The sequence below is a fragment of the Juglans regia genome, chromosome 6 (genome assembly GCF_001411555.2).
Source record: "Juglans regia cultivar Chandler chromosome 6, Walnut 2.0, whole genome shotgun sequence".
NCBI lineage: Eukaryota > Viridiplantae > Streptophyta > Magnoliopsida > Fagales > Juglandaceae > Juglans > Juglans regia.
This window is the reverse complement of record NC_049906.1, coordinates 28,380,161-28,395,166: the sequence shown is the minus strand read 5'-3', so window position 1 is coordinate 28,395,166 and position 15,006 is coordinate 28,380,161. Positions and strand designations below refer to the sequence as shown.

The 15,006-nt window shown below is 33.9% G+C and overlaps 1 protein-coding gene across 1 annotated transcript; it reads left to right on the top strand.

Annotated features, from left to right (window-relative positions):
- Positions 1-12,985: 12,985 nt before the first annotated feature.
- On the top strand, positions 12,986-13,956 carry LOC109003316 (early nodulin-like protein 1). Its single transcript, XM_018981408.2, has 2 exons — positions 12,986-13,268; positions 13,562-13,956. The coding sequence occupies exons 1-2, from the start codon at positions 13,067-13,069 to the stop codon at positions 13,924-13,926; spliced, it is 567 nt and encodes a 188-aa protein (XP_018836953.1). The 5' UTR covers positions 12,986-13,066; the 3' UTR covers positions 13,927-13,956.
- Positions 13,957-15,006: the final 1,050 nt, after the last annotated feature.

Genomic DNA, 15,006 nt, shown 5'->3' with positions numbered 1-15,006 from the left:
TTTAGTTATAACACAGACACATATTCGTTTTTATTTTAAAAAAGCCTTTTACAAATTTATCTTTAGGAGGCAACATATTATTAAAATGTTAAAAAATATTCTTTTATATTTTTATTCACAAGTCTTCCATTTAAAGACTTTTCTTCTTCTTCTTTTTCTAAGCAAGATCTATTGATTAACCAAAGCAACAAAATAATGCAGTCTTGTTAAAAATGGTGGGAGAGTCTTTCCCACTATAGAAAGATTGTAGACAATGGGGAATGCTTATAAGGGGCATGTTGCCATAAAGAAGTTTGGAAGCTGCCCACTGTGCAATATTGTCCATGCATCGATTTTGAGATCGATGTATTTTCTTCATTTACCATTATTCAAATTTGCTAAGCAGATGCTTGGTGTCTCTTATAATGGTATGCATTGTTCAATCAGTTGGTTGTTTTGTTCTGGTTATTGCATGAACAACTTGCTTTGAGTCTCCTTGAATAAAGATCTTGCTCAACCCTATGTTATGTGCCTCTTCAATTGCAAGTAGTGCCGCTGTAGCTTCTCCAATGTTGGGATTTGTGCTGTGCAGAAAGGTGGTGTTTACAAGGACTGGATCTCCCGTTTCAAATCTACAAACTGATGCTGCTACACTACCATGACTTTTGACTGCTACATCAAAGGTTAAAAGGTGGAAGCCTTCGGGTGGGTGTGATCTTAAGTACTCTTCTTGATGGTTTTTTCCTTGCCAGGCTTTGGTATGTTCATTGAAAGCATTGAAGACTTTGAGAACAAATAGCTCAATGGTTGGGATGATTGAGTTATAGATTACTTGATCTCTTGGGAACCAAAGACTGTCCATGGCAAGGGTGGCAAAGAGTTGGAAAGAGTGTGTCTCATCTTCTGACAGGTTCAGTTCAGTGATGGGATTGAGGATGATTTTGATCCAAATTGAGATAGGTTGAGTTGCAAACTGATCTATATTTATGGGCCATTGTGATTGTCTCCATAGAATCCTTGAGAAGGGACAATTTAGAAACAAATGGGTAAGGCTTTCCTCTTCAGTTTTACATAACGGGCAGAGTATTTGGTCATCTCCAAGGGGAAGGACTCTTTTTAAAAGAGATATGGTCTGCAAAATGTTATGATGAATTTTCCAGAGGATGAGCTTTAGCCTGTCTTGCATTTTCATTCTCCATAGTTTCTTCCAATTCTCAGTTGAGTGTTAGGTTGAGCTATTTTGCTGGTTGTTTATCATGTTAGCATAGGCTGATTTGACAGAGAAATTTCCAGTTGAGTGATGTGTCCATTTGATTTTGTCATCCCTTGTTGAATAGTTATAGTTAGAAAGAGAGTTTTTTGGATCTCATTGATAGTATCATTGGAGAAAAGAGCATGTAGGAGTATGGTGTTCCATCTTCTAGGCTGCTCAAGGGTTAATTCCGCAACTTTTAGATTGGACACTCTGGTATGATTGTTCGAGTTTGGTTGGGGTAGGTGGTTTTGCAACATAGGAATCCAAGGGTCAAGCAAAACTCTAACAGTGGTACCATTATTGATTTGGAAACAATAGCTTGACTTAATGAAATCTCTTTGTTTTAGGAGGCCTTTCCATAACCAAAAGTCAGCTGTTAAGGATTTACTTCAAGAAAAAAAAAGTATTCCTTAGATATTTGTTTACCAGAAGATTTTTCCAAAGATTGTTAGTGTTGTTTATGATGTGCTAAGCATACTTAGAGATGAGGGCTTTGTTGAAGAGTGTGTTGTTTTTGAGACCCAGTCCTCCTAAGGATTTAGGTTGGTAGATGGATTTCCAGGATTTGGGCATGAAAGCTTTGGTATTTTGATAATTTTTACCCCACCAAAATCTACGAAAAGAAACGTTCATTTTTTTGTGATGGACTTTGGTAGCCACATGGTAAACATTAGGTAGGAAGGAATTGTGATAGCTACTGTTCTGATTAAAGTAGTTCTACCAGCCTGAGAAATAATTTTTTATTTCCATCCTTGCATTCTGTTTTGAATCTTTTCAAGAATATCTTTAAAAGATTTTCCTTAGAAGCTTTAATGAGGAGGGGTAGACCAAGGTATCTAAGTTTTGGTGGGGAATTTTTAAAGTTGAGAATCTCTCTTATTTCCCTTTTTTTTTTCTAATGTGAGTGTTGTTGCTGAAGTGGACGGAGGATTTCCCAAAGTTGATTTTTTGTCTAGACCAAGAGGAGTAGGTATCAAGGCAATTTGCAAAAGCTTTAGCAGTTTGGGTATTTGTCGATCCAAAGATGATGAGGTCATCTGCAAACAGGAGGTGTGAGAGTGGTGGGCCTCGTCTAGAGATTCTAATCCCTTCCAAGTTTTTGCCAATTTCCTCTCTAAGAATCAATCTCGAGACAATCTCACTACCAAGGATGAAAATGAAAGGGGATAGAGGATCTCCTTGCCTAAGACCTCTAGTGGGATGGAAATAACCAGTAGGTCAGCGATCTATGATGATGGAGTATGATACCGTAGAAATATATTTTTTGACCCAATTGATCAATTTCTGGTTAAACCCAAGAGATTTAAAAACAGAGAAAAGGAATGGTCGTTTCATAAAGTCAAATGTTTTCTTCATATCGATTTTAATGGCCATGTTTCCTTCATTGCCTCTCTTCATTGCCTGGCACAAATGCTGTTTGATAAGGAGAGATGATGTTGCCCAGTAAAGTCTTCAATCTATTTGCCAATATTTTTGCAATAATTTTGTAACAAACATTGGATAGACTTATGGGACGGTAGTGATGGACAGCATTCGGATTTTCAATCTTGGGAACAAGGGCAATATTAGTATGGTTCATTTCTTTAAGGATTTTCTCATGGATGAAAAAACTTTGTATGGCAGCTTGCAAATCATCCTTGATTAGATTCCAGTAATGTAGAAGAGACCAGTGAATCCATTTGGGTTAGGGGCTTTTGAGGGAGGAATTTGTTTGGTTGTGTTTAAGATCTCCTCATCAGAAGGGATTTTGCAAAGGAATTCATTCTCAGACTCCATAATCTTGTTTGGGAATAGAGATTTAATCTCATCGGAAATATTAGGATTAAAAGTGTTATAGATCATTTGGAAGTGTTCCTGGAATTTTTAATAATTGAGGGATCAGAAGTCCATTGCATGTCCTCCAACTTTAAAATGTTAATGCTTTTCTTTCTGCGCCTAATGGTAGAGGAGGTGTGAAAAAAATTTTGTGTTGAGGACCGTGGTTGTTAGCCAAGTGTTTCTTGATTTTTGGCGCCAGATGGATTCTTCTCTTTTAAGCAGATCAATGAGATTTTCTTTGATGTCCTCTTCCAAAATGATTGAGTTTTGTGTTCGCTCTGATTTTTGAAGTTCATTGAGAGTATTGTTGAGGGTTTTTATTTTTTTTTGAATGTGACCAAAACAATTGATATTCCAGAATTTTAAGGCTTGTTTGGTGGCTTTTAGATTTCTTGTGAGGATGTAAGCAGGGGTTCCAACAAAATTTGTATGCCACGCTTTCTTTACTACCTCAAAGGTAGTTTGATCTCTTGTCCAAAAATCCTCAAACTTGAAAGATTTTTTTCCAATTTTGACTTCTTGTGGTTTCCAACAAAATTGTAGAGTGATCAGAGGACGCCCTAGGAAGGGTTTTTGTTGAGGCATCAGGGAACAAATTATTCCAGTTGAGATTTGTTATTCCACGATCAAGTCTTTCTCTAATGTTGTTATGGCCATGTCTATTATTAGTCCAAATGTAGTGAGGGCCAGATTGTCCTAAGTCTATCATGCCAAAATTGTCCATGTATTTTTGTAGATCATTCGGAGAAGAGGTAGATGCAAAAGGCTTCCCAACCATTTTTTCTACTTGCTTAAGAATGGTATTGAAATCACCTATTGAAATCAAAGGGCCAGAGTAGTTTGCAGTGAGTGAATTTAGAAGAATCCAGAAGTGAGGCTTGTGTTTTTTTTGTGCTGGAGAGTATACTAAATTCAGAAGTCAGGGGGTATAAGCTAGATCAGAGTATACTAACATGGCTATTACATTACTAAAAATATAAACAGTCTCAACATCAAGTCCAAGACACCACATAAACAAAAGACCTCCCAATTTCCCAGATGAGGGATTATAAAAAAAAGTGGGAGAAACCTAACCTATTCACAATATTCGTAGTATTTACAGACTGCAAAAGAGTTTCTGAAAGAAAGATAGCATCAGGGTTGGGGTTTCTGATATTGGCCTTGAGATTTCTAATTGCACAGGGTCGACCAATACCCCGGCTATTCCATGTCAATATCCTCATGGATTCTCTGGTGGCAGTTTTGACCTTGCCACTGTGGTCATTGGATTCAAAGGGAATAGGTCCATAACTTGAAAGTTGGAGAAGTTACCATGCTGCTCATCCTTGTCCAGATTGTATGGTGTGAATTTGTGCTTCTTTGTATTGCGCCTTGGGACACGTCATTTCCTGCTTAATGGTAGGTCCTGAGAGGTAGTGAAGACTTCTTCAAGTGTTTCTCTTGATATCTACTCTGCTACCTAGGAAGACTTTGGAATGTTGCTAGTTGTTTCCTCTTCACTGATTAGATCCACTGGGATGATAGAACTTAGGCTGCATCTCTTGGACGGCTGGGGTTGTGCTCAACTTCCCGATGGTTTAGGCTTGTGTTTCACACAGATGTTGGTTTAGTTCGTTGTTAAGTTTTGAAATGGGATGCTTGAGTAATGGGTTTTTTGTGGCTAGGCTGGTAATTTTTGGTTAGGGCGAATAGGTTTCTATCTGTGTGAGGTTTGGTATTATGATGTTGGGGTATAGGCTGGCTTCGGTTAGGCATGGGTTGAGGCTGATACGGATTGGCTGAGGTTGATTTGAATGGGTTAATTTTCGCCTAAAATGGGCTAAATGTTTGGGGCTGGAATGGATTGCTTTCCATTTGTTCTGGGCTGAAGGTTATGCATGCTCGACCCGATGGGCTTACCAATAGAGAAACTTTTTGGTTTTGGGCCAGGTTTACGTTGGGGTTGTGGACTGTTTTAAACTGTGATATTAATTGCTAGAAAACTGATGGCTCTGGATTAATTGTATTATTTTCTTCAATTGTTGTGTTTTGGTTCAGAATTTCAGAGGGGTGATTTAAAGGCAGGGACGAGAGCTGCGATTTTGGCTGCGTTGCAACAGTACAAGGGTAAGTTGTGGGGGTTTTTGGTGAGGCCACGTAATTGAACTGTTTTGTTGTTTTTTCTATAAGAGGCTGAAAGAAATGACCGTCCATGTAGGAGACATGACTGGATGGGGCAAAGGACTGAGATTGTACTCTTTTATGCTGCTGTCATTTAAGCCCTTTGAATGGCTTGTCTGTTGGTCCTAATGAATGCCACGTGTATGGGTTGATTTGCATGGAGTTTCTGTGTCGTTGCATGGCTGAATCCCAAGTAGAAGAAGAACAGTACCGAAGTCCGAAAATGCACTACTTCCACCTTTGAAAAGCATGTTTTGTTGAACCTTGTTAATTTGCCCACTAGATTCTCCTTTCTTTTCTGGTATTATTTTACATTTTCCTTTATACAAAGGCTGATTCTGGAATTGCTTGAGAGGATAGTTTTTAACTGAGATGTTGATGTTGTTCATTGGTTTGTTGATTTGGATTGGAGGTAGCAAAGGTAGTCTCTTGGGATTTGAAAGCTCAGAAAGGGGTGTGTTTACCAGATTTTCTTCCACTCTGTTGGTTCTTTTTTGCTCTTGTCCTTCTACACGCATGCTTTGACCATATTAAGGTTCAACGTCACTTCCATTTACATAAGGGCAAGATTGTTGCACATGGTCAAGTCTCCCACATATGTAGCAAAACTCTGAAAGTTTCTCGTACTTGAATGTGATTTTTGCAGGTTGTCTATTGAGTCGGGGAAGAATGAAACCATTTGGTAGAGGCTTTGAAGTGTCTATTTCAACCCTTATTCTTAGGAATCTTTTGATAGAAACTGCAATGTGGTCAAATCCCAACAAGTTACCCATTACTCTACCGATCTTCTTTGCATTTTCTTGGGTCATCAATTCAAGAGGAAGTCCATGTATTTGTATCCAAAACGTTGAATACCTTAGGTCCACTTCTTGTAAACTCTGTCCTAGGAGCTACTCTTTTAGGATAATGTGATAGCCTTTGAAGTTCCAAGGCCTTTGATTGAAAATTTTGTTTTTGTCTTGTATAGTGGGGAGGGTGAACAGGATTGTGTTTTGGTCCATATCCTCTATAATAAGTCATGTGATGAAGCTCCATATGGCCTTTATGGCAGTGTGGAAAGTGTATTTGTTTAAGGGCTTTGCCGATACAAGCTTTCGAACAAGAGTATGATTCGTGACTATTGTTGTTGCTTCCTTTACTGGCTCAAGGATAAGGTCATCCCAAGTTAAAGCTTCAGTTTGGGAGATGAGATGGTCAATGTCAGGTTGGGTTTCTTTCATGGTTGAATGGTTGGTGTGGGGAGGTTGGTAATAGCGAACTCTGTGATGGAGTTATTGTGGTGGGGTATGGTTGCGTGGTTTTCCTTAAGGACGCTGGTTAGGTCAAAAGGGTTTGGTAGGAAAACTACGAAGAGAGGAAAGAACACTCCTATGAAAAGAGAGTCTGGTCCTGAATTACTTTATAGACATCTTAATAATATATTCGATAATTGTACTTAACAAAAAACAATAATAAAGCATACAATAATATGATAATGATCGTCAAAAATGGCATTTTCTTGATGCGTCGGTTTAAATGGGTAATGATAATTATTTCCGTCTTAGTAAAATTGTGAGAAAGTATAATTATGGTCATATTCTTAAGATATTCTCTCAAGTTAGTAAATCACTTGAAGTTTTAGTTCAGTGCAGCAGAATTCAAGCCCAATTAGCTTCAATAACAAACAAAAAGAATTTATAAATTTATTTATGATTAAAGCATCTTTTTTATAAAAATATTAGAAATGTTTTTTGAATTTCTTTATATTAATCTAAGCATTGTATTGTCAGATACGTGCCCCTAAAACATACCAACTAAACTATAAATCAACCTATGAAAACATTATAAATTTAGTTCTAACATAAACTCATATACATTCTTTTTTTATTTTAAAGAAATATTATTCAAATTTATCTTTAGAAGGCAAATTATTATTAAAATGTTAACAAATATGCTTTTATGTTTTTATTCACAAGTCTTCCTTTTATAGACATCTTAATAATGCATTTGATAATTGCACTTAAGAAAAACAGTTAAAAGGTATACAGTAATATGATAATGGTCATCGAACAATTGCATTTTCTTGATGCGTCGGTTGAAACGGTAATGATAATTATTCCCGTCCTAATAAAATGGTGGGAAAGTATAATCATGATCATATTGTTAAGATATTATCTCAAGTTAGCAAAACACCTAAAGTTAAGGCTCCGTATGGATAGTGAAAATATTTCATCTCATCATTATAATTTTTTTAAATTCTCATATAAAATATAATAAACAATTCAATTTTTTCAAATCTCAAAACAATAATAATATTAAAAAATAATATTCTAATAATATCTTATTTAACTTTCAATTTTCAACTAAAACTATCTCATCTTATCATCTCATTATCCAAACCGCACCTTAGTTTAGTGCAACAGATTTCAAGCCCAATAGACTTCAATAACGAACAAAAAAAATTAAAAAAAAAATAGAAAAAGTCATGTCATAAGTTTCTAATAGTGGTGATAAACACACAATTCTTTTTACAATTATTTACACAACCATTTTTAATATGAAATTTTTTTATAAAGTAAGTTATAAAATTAACATTATTTTATAAAAATATTCTCGTTTTAATATATAATTGCGTAAATATTGCCTGAAAGAGATGCTGCCCAAGCAGTCCGAAGCATTGCAGAACACATACTATAGAGCCAAGGTGATGTAGAGATGCTAAGTTATCTACAGTGAAATGTGATACATGTAAAGAGAGGCAAATGAGGATTCCCACAAGGTGGCAATGAGATATAGCTCTAGGAGAAGTGCTAGAGAGCATCCACTGTAGTGGTGCACACAATGCACACATTACGTGGATGCCTCTCATCCACTTGTTTTTTTTTTTTTTTTTTTCCTTCCTTCAAACGCAGTGGCTTCTCTCTCTCATCTCTCTCTCACCAGCATCTCTCTCCCGTCTCTCTCTCTCATCAACTCTCTCTCATCATCTCCGCTCTCTCTCATCTCTGCTCTCACTCTCTCTCATCTCTGCTCTCTCTCGCATCTCGCTCTCTCTCATCTCCGCTCTCTCTCTCATCTCGCTCTCTCTCATCTCTGCTCGCTCTCTCTCTCATCTCTGCTCTCTCTCTCTCGTTTCCGCTCTATCTCATCATCTCTCTCATCCATCTCTAATTTTAAATTTAACAAACATGTGGTGTAGATTTTGACACATAATGTGTGCAAAAATGGCTGCTATGAATAGTGGCTTCTACCAATAATATTTAATATTTCATAGCTCTAGTGTTGGAGAATAATTTGAATTATATACCATGTGTTCAGCCTATGTACATAAACAGTTCTATTCGACAGGTCGCCCATGATAGGCTGAATTTGGCTCGATTCGTTTGTTAAATGAGCCGCTCGTTAACATAAAATTATCATCGATTATTAAATGATACAACTTGTATAAAAATCAATTTTATTCGTATAAACTCGGAGAACTTAATATTTGTTATTTTTTATAGTATTAACTCTATATTTATACTGAAGAATATCTTAAATATTTATAAATATTAGAGGAAATCATGTTCCTAATTCTCAACATGTTATTTAAATTGTTATATATAATCATTGATATATGTATATATAAACTTTATTAAAATATTAGCAAAAAGTCTATTTTTTGGTCAAAATTTGTAAATAAAATAATAAAATAAAATATAAAAAATATATTTTATTTAAATGAAGCAGATCGTGAACTCGCTCAAATATTAAATAGCCTATACAAGAACATAAAATCTAACTCGATGAAACGATTGAGTTCAACTCGTGTTTGAATAAAAATTAAACGAACAAGACTTGACCACCTACGTACTACTTGCTTGAACTCGACTCGTTTATATCCTTAATTCGGTCATGGTTGAACGTTTTGATTTATGAATATAAGTTGTTGATGTATTTTTTCTATAAGGGTGGATATGTCAACAGTATGATTGTATTGACAGTGTGTTTGGATGGAAGTGCAATGGTTAGACAAGCTCATCTATGACATGAACAATAATAAGTGCAGAAAATAGAAATAAATGAGAAAACACATGGATTTACATGGTTAAATACTAAGGCCTACGTCTACAAGTCTAAATAAGGTAAAGTCCACGGTAAATAATGTTTATTACATGCTCTCATGTCCTTTCTAGCTCTCACTTACCCTGATAATGAAAGAGGGGGAAGAAGCTTCCTCCCCCCTCAAAGTCAAGTCTCCCCGTTCTATCTCTTTGAATCTCTTTTTGGTCTTCTCTTTTAGGCCTCGTTTGTATTCGTAACACATCTCAATTCATCTCATCTCATCATTACAAATTTCTCAAATTCTCACACAAAATATAATAAAAAATTTAACTTTTTCAAATTTCAAAACAACTTTTCCAAATTTCTACATAAAATATAATAAATAATTCAACTTTTATTCTACTATTCACAAACCATCTCAATTCATATCAACTCATCTCTGAATCCAAACCACTCCTTACTCATTTTTTTAAGTATTTTTTTAAAATTAAATGCTATTATCTTGTCCTATAAATTCCTTACATGTATCGTTATCAATTTTTAAGTAATTTATTTATTAAAAATGTTACTCTCATAATAGTTGGGTCACGATTAGGTCTCGATTAGATTCCGACAATTTTTTTTTTTACTTAATGATTAAAAAAGTATTTTTTAATGATATTGTGAGTTTTTTTAAAAATATTTAAGAATATAAAAAATAAAATAAAACTTTTTTACTCTTATCCGACCCATCTCGTAGTGTACAGTATACACTCTCGATAGATGTAGCACTACTCTTTATTTATATCTAAAAGCTTGTCTTCTCCTATCAACCCATCGCAACTTTTCAATAACTTTTTCGACATTTTCTACGGTAGGAGTCGCAGGACTCATTCTTCCAACTCCATCCCCAAGATAAGTACTTATATTTACTATATATATAGATTAGGAGTGGTAATATATGACACGACCCGTTAACCTAATACGAATAAAACACAATAAAAGCGGGTTAGAGTTTAGCCTTAACGGGTTTGGGTCAAAACGGATTAACCTGTTAAGACACGATTGCTTAACGGGTCACTAACGGGTCAAACCATTATAACCCGTTATGACCCGTTAAGAAAATTAAATTTACCTTTATACCCTTAGACCTAAAGGGCAAGGACGCTCCACTTCCTTCTTCAAGTTCTAAATTTGTTTAGATCTTTGTTTTTAATTTTTTATTATTTTTGGAATTGTAACATTAATATATTTACATTGTATGTTTTGTTTATTATATTTAGGTCATAATTTTAATAATGAATATTATTACAAATTATGTGGATCATATTTGTTTGGATTGTAATTTTAGACTTGTAGTTAGTTTTTTTATTTTTTATAGATATTATTTATATTTAAATATTTATATAAAATTAATTAAGTCAAACGGGTCGTGTCGTGTCATGTCTGTTCAACCCATTAATGTAAACGGGTTGAAACGGAACAGAACGGGTCGTGTCGTGTTGTGTCAATTTATTTCTTATTTATTAACGGGTCGTGTCGTGTCAACCCGTTATCTTACCGTGTCATATTCAGGTTTGAAATTTTGACATGAAATCCTTAACAAGTCGTGTTCGTGTTGACCTATTAAGTGTAATGTACATACCTTAACACGACACGAACACGACCCGTTAACACGATTTGACACCCCTAAATTATAGACTATTCAATCAATTTGTTTTTTATAAGCTCATAAAAAACATGATCTTAAACATAACTAAACAAGTACTAGTGATAAACTAGTGACCAAGCTCATACTTTTGGAAAAATAAATAAACAAGCTTGAACATAAAATCCAGCCATTTGAATGTCATCATTCCGAAGATTTGCAATGTCTTTTGTTGGTAAAGACATTGAAGATCTCAACTATATTTCGACTCTTTTTCACCAGTTTTCTTTAGAAATAATATGGTATATATTTCTTTGTTATACGTGTAACTTAGGGTGACCAATTGGGAGTTTAGAAGTGAGTGCTTGTTATAGATAATAAAATAAGTCAATGCTCAAAAGAAGTTTTTTTTTTTTTTCATAAGCTTGATTTTTAAACCATGTTTGGTTTGCTAATTTTTGTGAAAAATTTGTGATATTTTGTGACAAATTTGTTAAAAATATTGTTTGTGAAAGGAGAATTTGAATTTTGAAATAAAATTTTGTTTGAAATAGTTTTGTATTTGGTTTGTGAAAGTGGATGGTAGAGTTGCACTTCTCTAACTTAGGCATCGGAGCTCCCATTAGCACTCAGTGCCGCCCTCTCATTTGTTGCAAGTCATTCGAGCAGTTGGTGGTGTGAAACACATTCTTTAAAAGCAGGCTCTTCCAAATTGCCTAAGGCCATAGTGGAAGAAGGCACCAAAATGATAAAAGAAAAAAAAATATCCAATTAAAAAAAATTAATTAAATCAAGGAGAGAATCTCAAAAGTATTAAGTAGATATTATATCATTATTAGTATTATTAGTATACCACATAATAATTATTTAAGGTACTCTCATTCTAATAATATACTTTTCTTTTGTCATTATTAGTTTAGTATATAATGTGAAAATTATAAATAGAAAATTCTAATTTTTGAGTGTTTATAAAAAAAATTTGTATAATTCTTTAAAAAGGCGAGGGTCCATTTTTTCCCGAATGTGTAGGTTGTTTATAGATTTTTATTGACAATAATAATTATAATTGCTTCTAGAGTTCGTTTGGATACTAAGAATATCTCAGAATATTTATGAATAGTAGTGAAATAATATAATTTAAGTTAAGATATTTTATTGGATTTTGATAAAGTAGAGAGAAAAAATGGAATTTGAAAATAGTTGAGAATAAGTGAGAACAATTGTGTTCTCAAACAGGTCTTAAGAGTCTAAAGCACGTTTTGTAAAATTAGATTTGATAAAATCCTCTTTAAATCGAAAATTTTCTAAGAATTAAGTCGATTATTAGTTAAAAAAATGGTATAAAATCTTAATCAGTAATTTTACTTTTCAAAACAATAGGAGTTATTTTTAAATAAAAATGTAATGTAAAAATTAAAACAAAATTATTTAATTTTACATTTTAAAATAATAGAAGTCTCAATCAAAATTTTAAAAATTTTAGTCGCCCCAAAACCTCTTGAGCAGGCCTAAGCCTATTTTCCTTCTGTTAAATGGCCACATGATTAAGCCTATACATTTGAGAATTGCTACTAATCATCATTTTAATGATCCTATAATGTTGTGACATCAAGTATTTTGAAAATTATTTATTATATATGATTTATTTATCAATCATAGGATGCCACATCAGAATATATATGTTGAACAGATAATGATTAAAAAGAACAATGAAGAATATTTTTAAGTCACATACCCATCAATATAAATATATATATATATATATATATATATATTCCATGCATTGATAATTCATTAATTCTTCCTATTAAAGGGTTAGGGAAGGGATCATGTTTGGCGCATATATGATATATTGCAGATTTCACCCAACAGCAAATCAACATGCATGCATGTTCTCTCTCTCTCTCTCTCTCTCTCTCTCTCTCTCTCTCTCTCTCTCTCTCTCTATATATATATATATATATATATTCTTTACACAATAGTTCATACGTAGTCAAAGATCATAGCCCTACTTCTTCTTAACGGCTACATCCACTTCTCACTCCCAATAACTCTCTCCCTCTCCTTCGGTAACAAACTTCAACTGCAACTCTCTTTTTAAGTCCAACTAGAGAATCATCTAAATCTCTCTCAAACACAGTCGATTTTCCTTCCCACATAAACCAAGTACTTAGCTATCTAGAGCTCCCCAAAAAGGTCCAAAAATGGCTTCTCTCACCTTCACATTTTCCTCCAAACTTCTTCTGTTCATGATTCTTTGTCTCTCATTCAACCAATTCTCTTTCGTTGCACCCGCCGAGTTCGAAGTCGGAGGCGATCATGGCTGGGTTGTTCCCAAGTCTAAGAACGACCAACTGTACAACCAGTGGGCTTCTGAAAACAGGTTCAAAGTTGATGACACTGTCTGTAAGTATCATAATATTTACTTTTCGAAGAATGATTTGTGTAAATCCAGAACATGCAAGCTCTTAAAAAAAAAAAAAAAAGAAGAGCTTGCACGTTCTGGATTGAATTTTCTATGACATGATTTGTTGATATCAGTTGATGTCCATTTTTTCTTCTCCCAAACCTTTCAAATTTCCACCAAAGAGTCATGTTCAAGCATCAGTATCCAACAAAAGAAGAAGATTCTTCAGGATACTTTTTCTGGGATATCTGCTTACTAATTTTGTAGTATCATGCATGTATGAATTACTCAGATTTCAAGTACAAGAAAGACTCAGTTTTGGTGGTGAGTGAGGAAGAGTACGAGAAATGCCACTCGGTTCATCCCCTGTTCTTCTCCAACAATGGTGACAGTGTCTTCAAACTGGACAGACCGGGATTGTTCTATTTCATCAGTGGGGTTTCTGGACACTGCGAGAGAGGGCAGAAGATGATCATCAAAGTTTTGGAGACTGCACATCCTCCCAATCAATCTGCAAACGACAACACGACAACAGATATTCCAACCCAAAACAATGCTGCTGCTGCTGCACTAGTATTTGATCAGAATATGAATCCCATTTCTTCTCCAATAATTTTGCCCTTCATTGTGTCGTTCTTTGGGCTCCTTTTCGTCTGAATGCATACATGCAATGCTGGTTGGTTCTTAGTGGTTGTCTCATTTTTTTCGGTTTTAGAATCGTGAGTAAGATCATGAAGAGACTCGTGAATTTAGTCATTAGGAGATTGTCTTTATCCTAAAATTTAGATTATTACTACTTTCATATGAGGAGTGGATTTGCATATGAATCGTAATTATGATCTCTTATTGGGATGATTTTTGGCTTGTTTGGAAAATATTTCTAATTCAAAATTTTCATTTCATTTCATTCACAAACATCACTCAAACACAAATACTTTCAAACTAATTATTACAACTTTCTCAAATTTTCAAACAAAAAATAAAAACAATTCAACTTCTTCAAATTCTCAAAAGAGAAATGATACTTGTAGTCGTGAGTGTGTACGCCGTGCAGTCGCTTTGAAAAAAGTGAATAAATATGGGATCCACAAAAAAAAATTTAATTTTTTAATAATGAATTCCACTCTTTTTCAAAGCGACTACACAAATCTTGCGCATGCCACGACTGTATGTAGCATTACTCTAAAAATAATATTCTACAATATTTTAAACTTTATAATATTTTTTATTCAACTTTTTCTCTTTTTTTTCAAAACCCCATAAAACATTAGTCTCATTTGTTTTTATAGATATTTTCACAGATGAGATAAGATGAGTTAAAATTAAAGTTAAAAGTTGAATAAAATATTATTAAAATATTTTTTTAATATTATTTTTGTTTTAGGATTTGAAAAAGTTGAGTTGTTTATTTTTTTTTGTAAAAATTTGAGAAAATGATAATGATTAGTAGGGGTGTAAACTCAAACCGGAAAACCGGACCGGACCGAACCGGACCGGTTTTACCGGTTTTGAACCGTTCCAGTTCGGAACCGGTTTTTAAAATGTAAAAACCGGCTGGTTCCGGTCCAGTTCCGGTTCCGGAATTTTTTGGACCGGACCGGTTGATTAAAAAAAATAAAAAATAATATTTTTATATATAAGTTTTATACAAAATATTTTTTATATATATTAAATATTAATATATATAAGTTTTATATATAATGTATAATTATAAATTTTTATATGAAATTTTATATA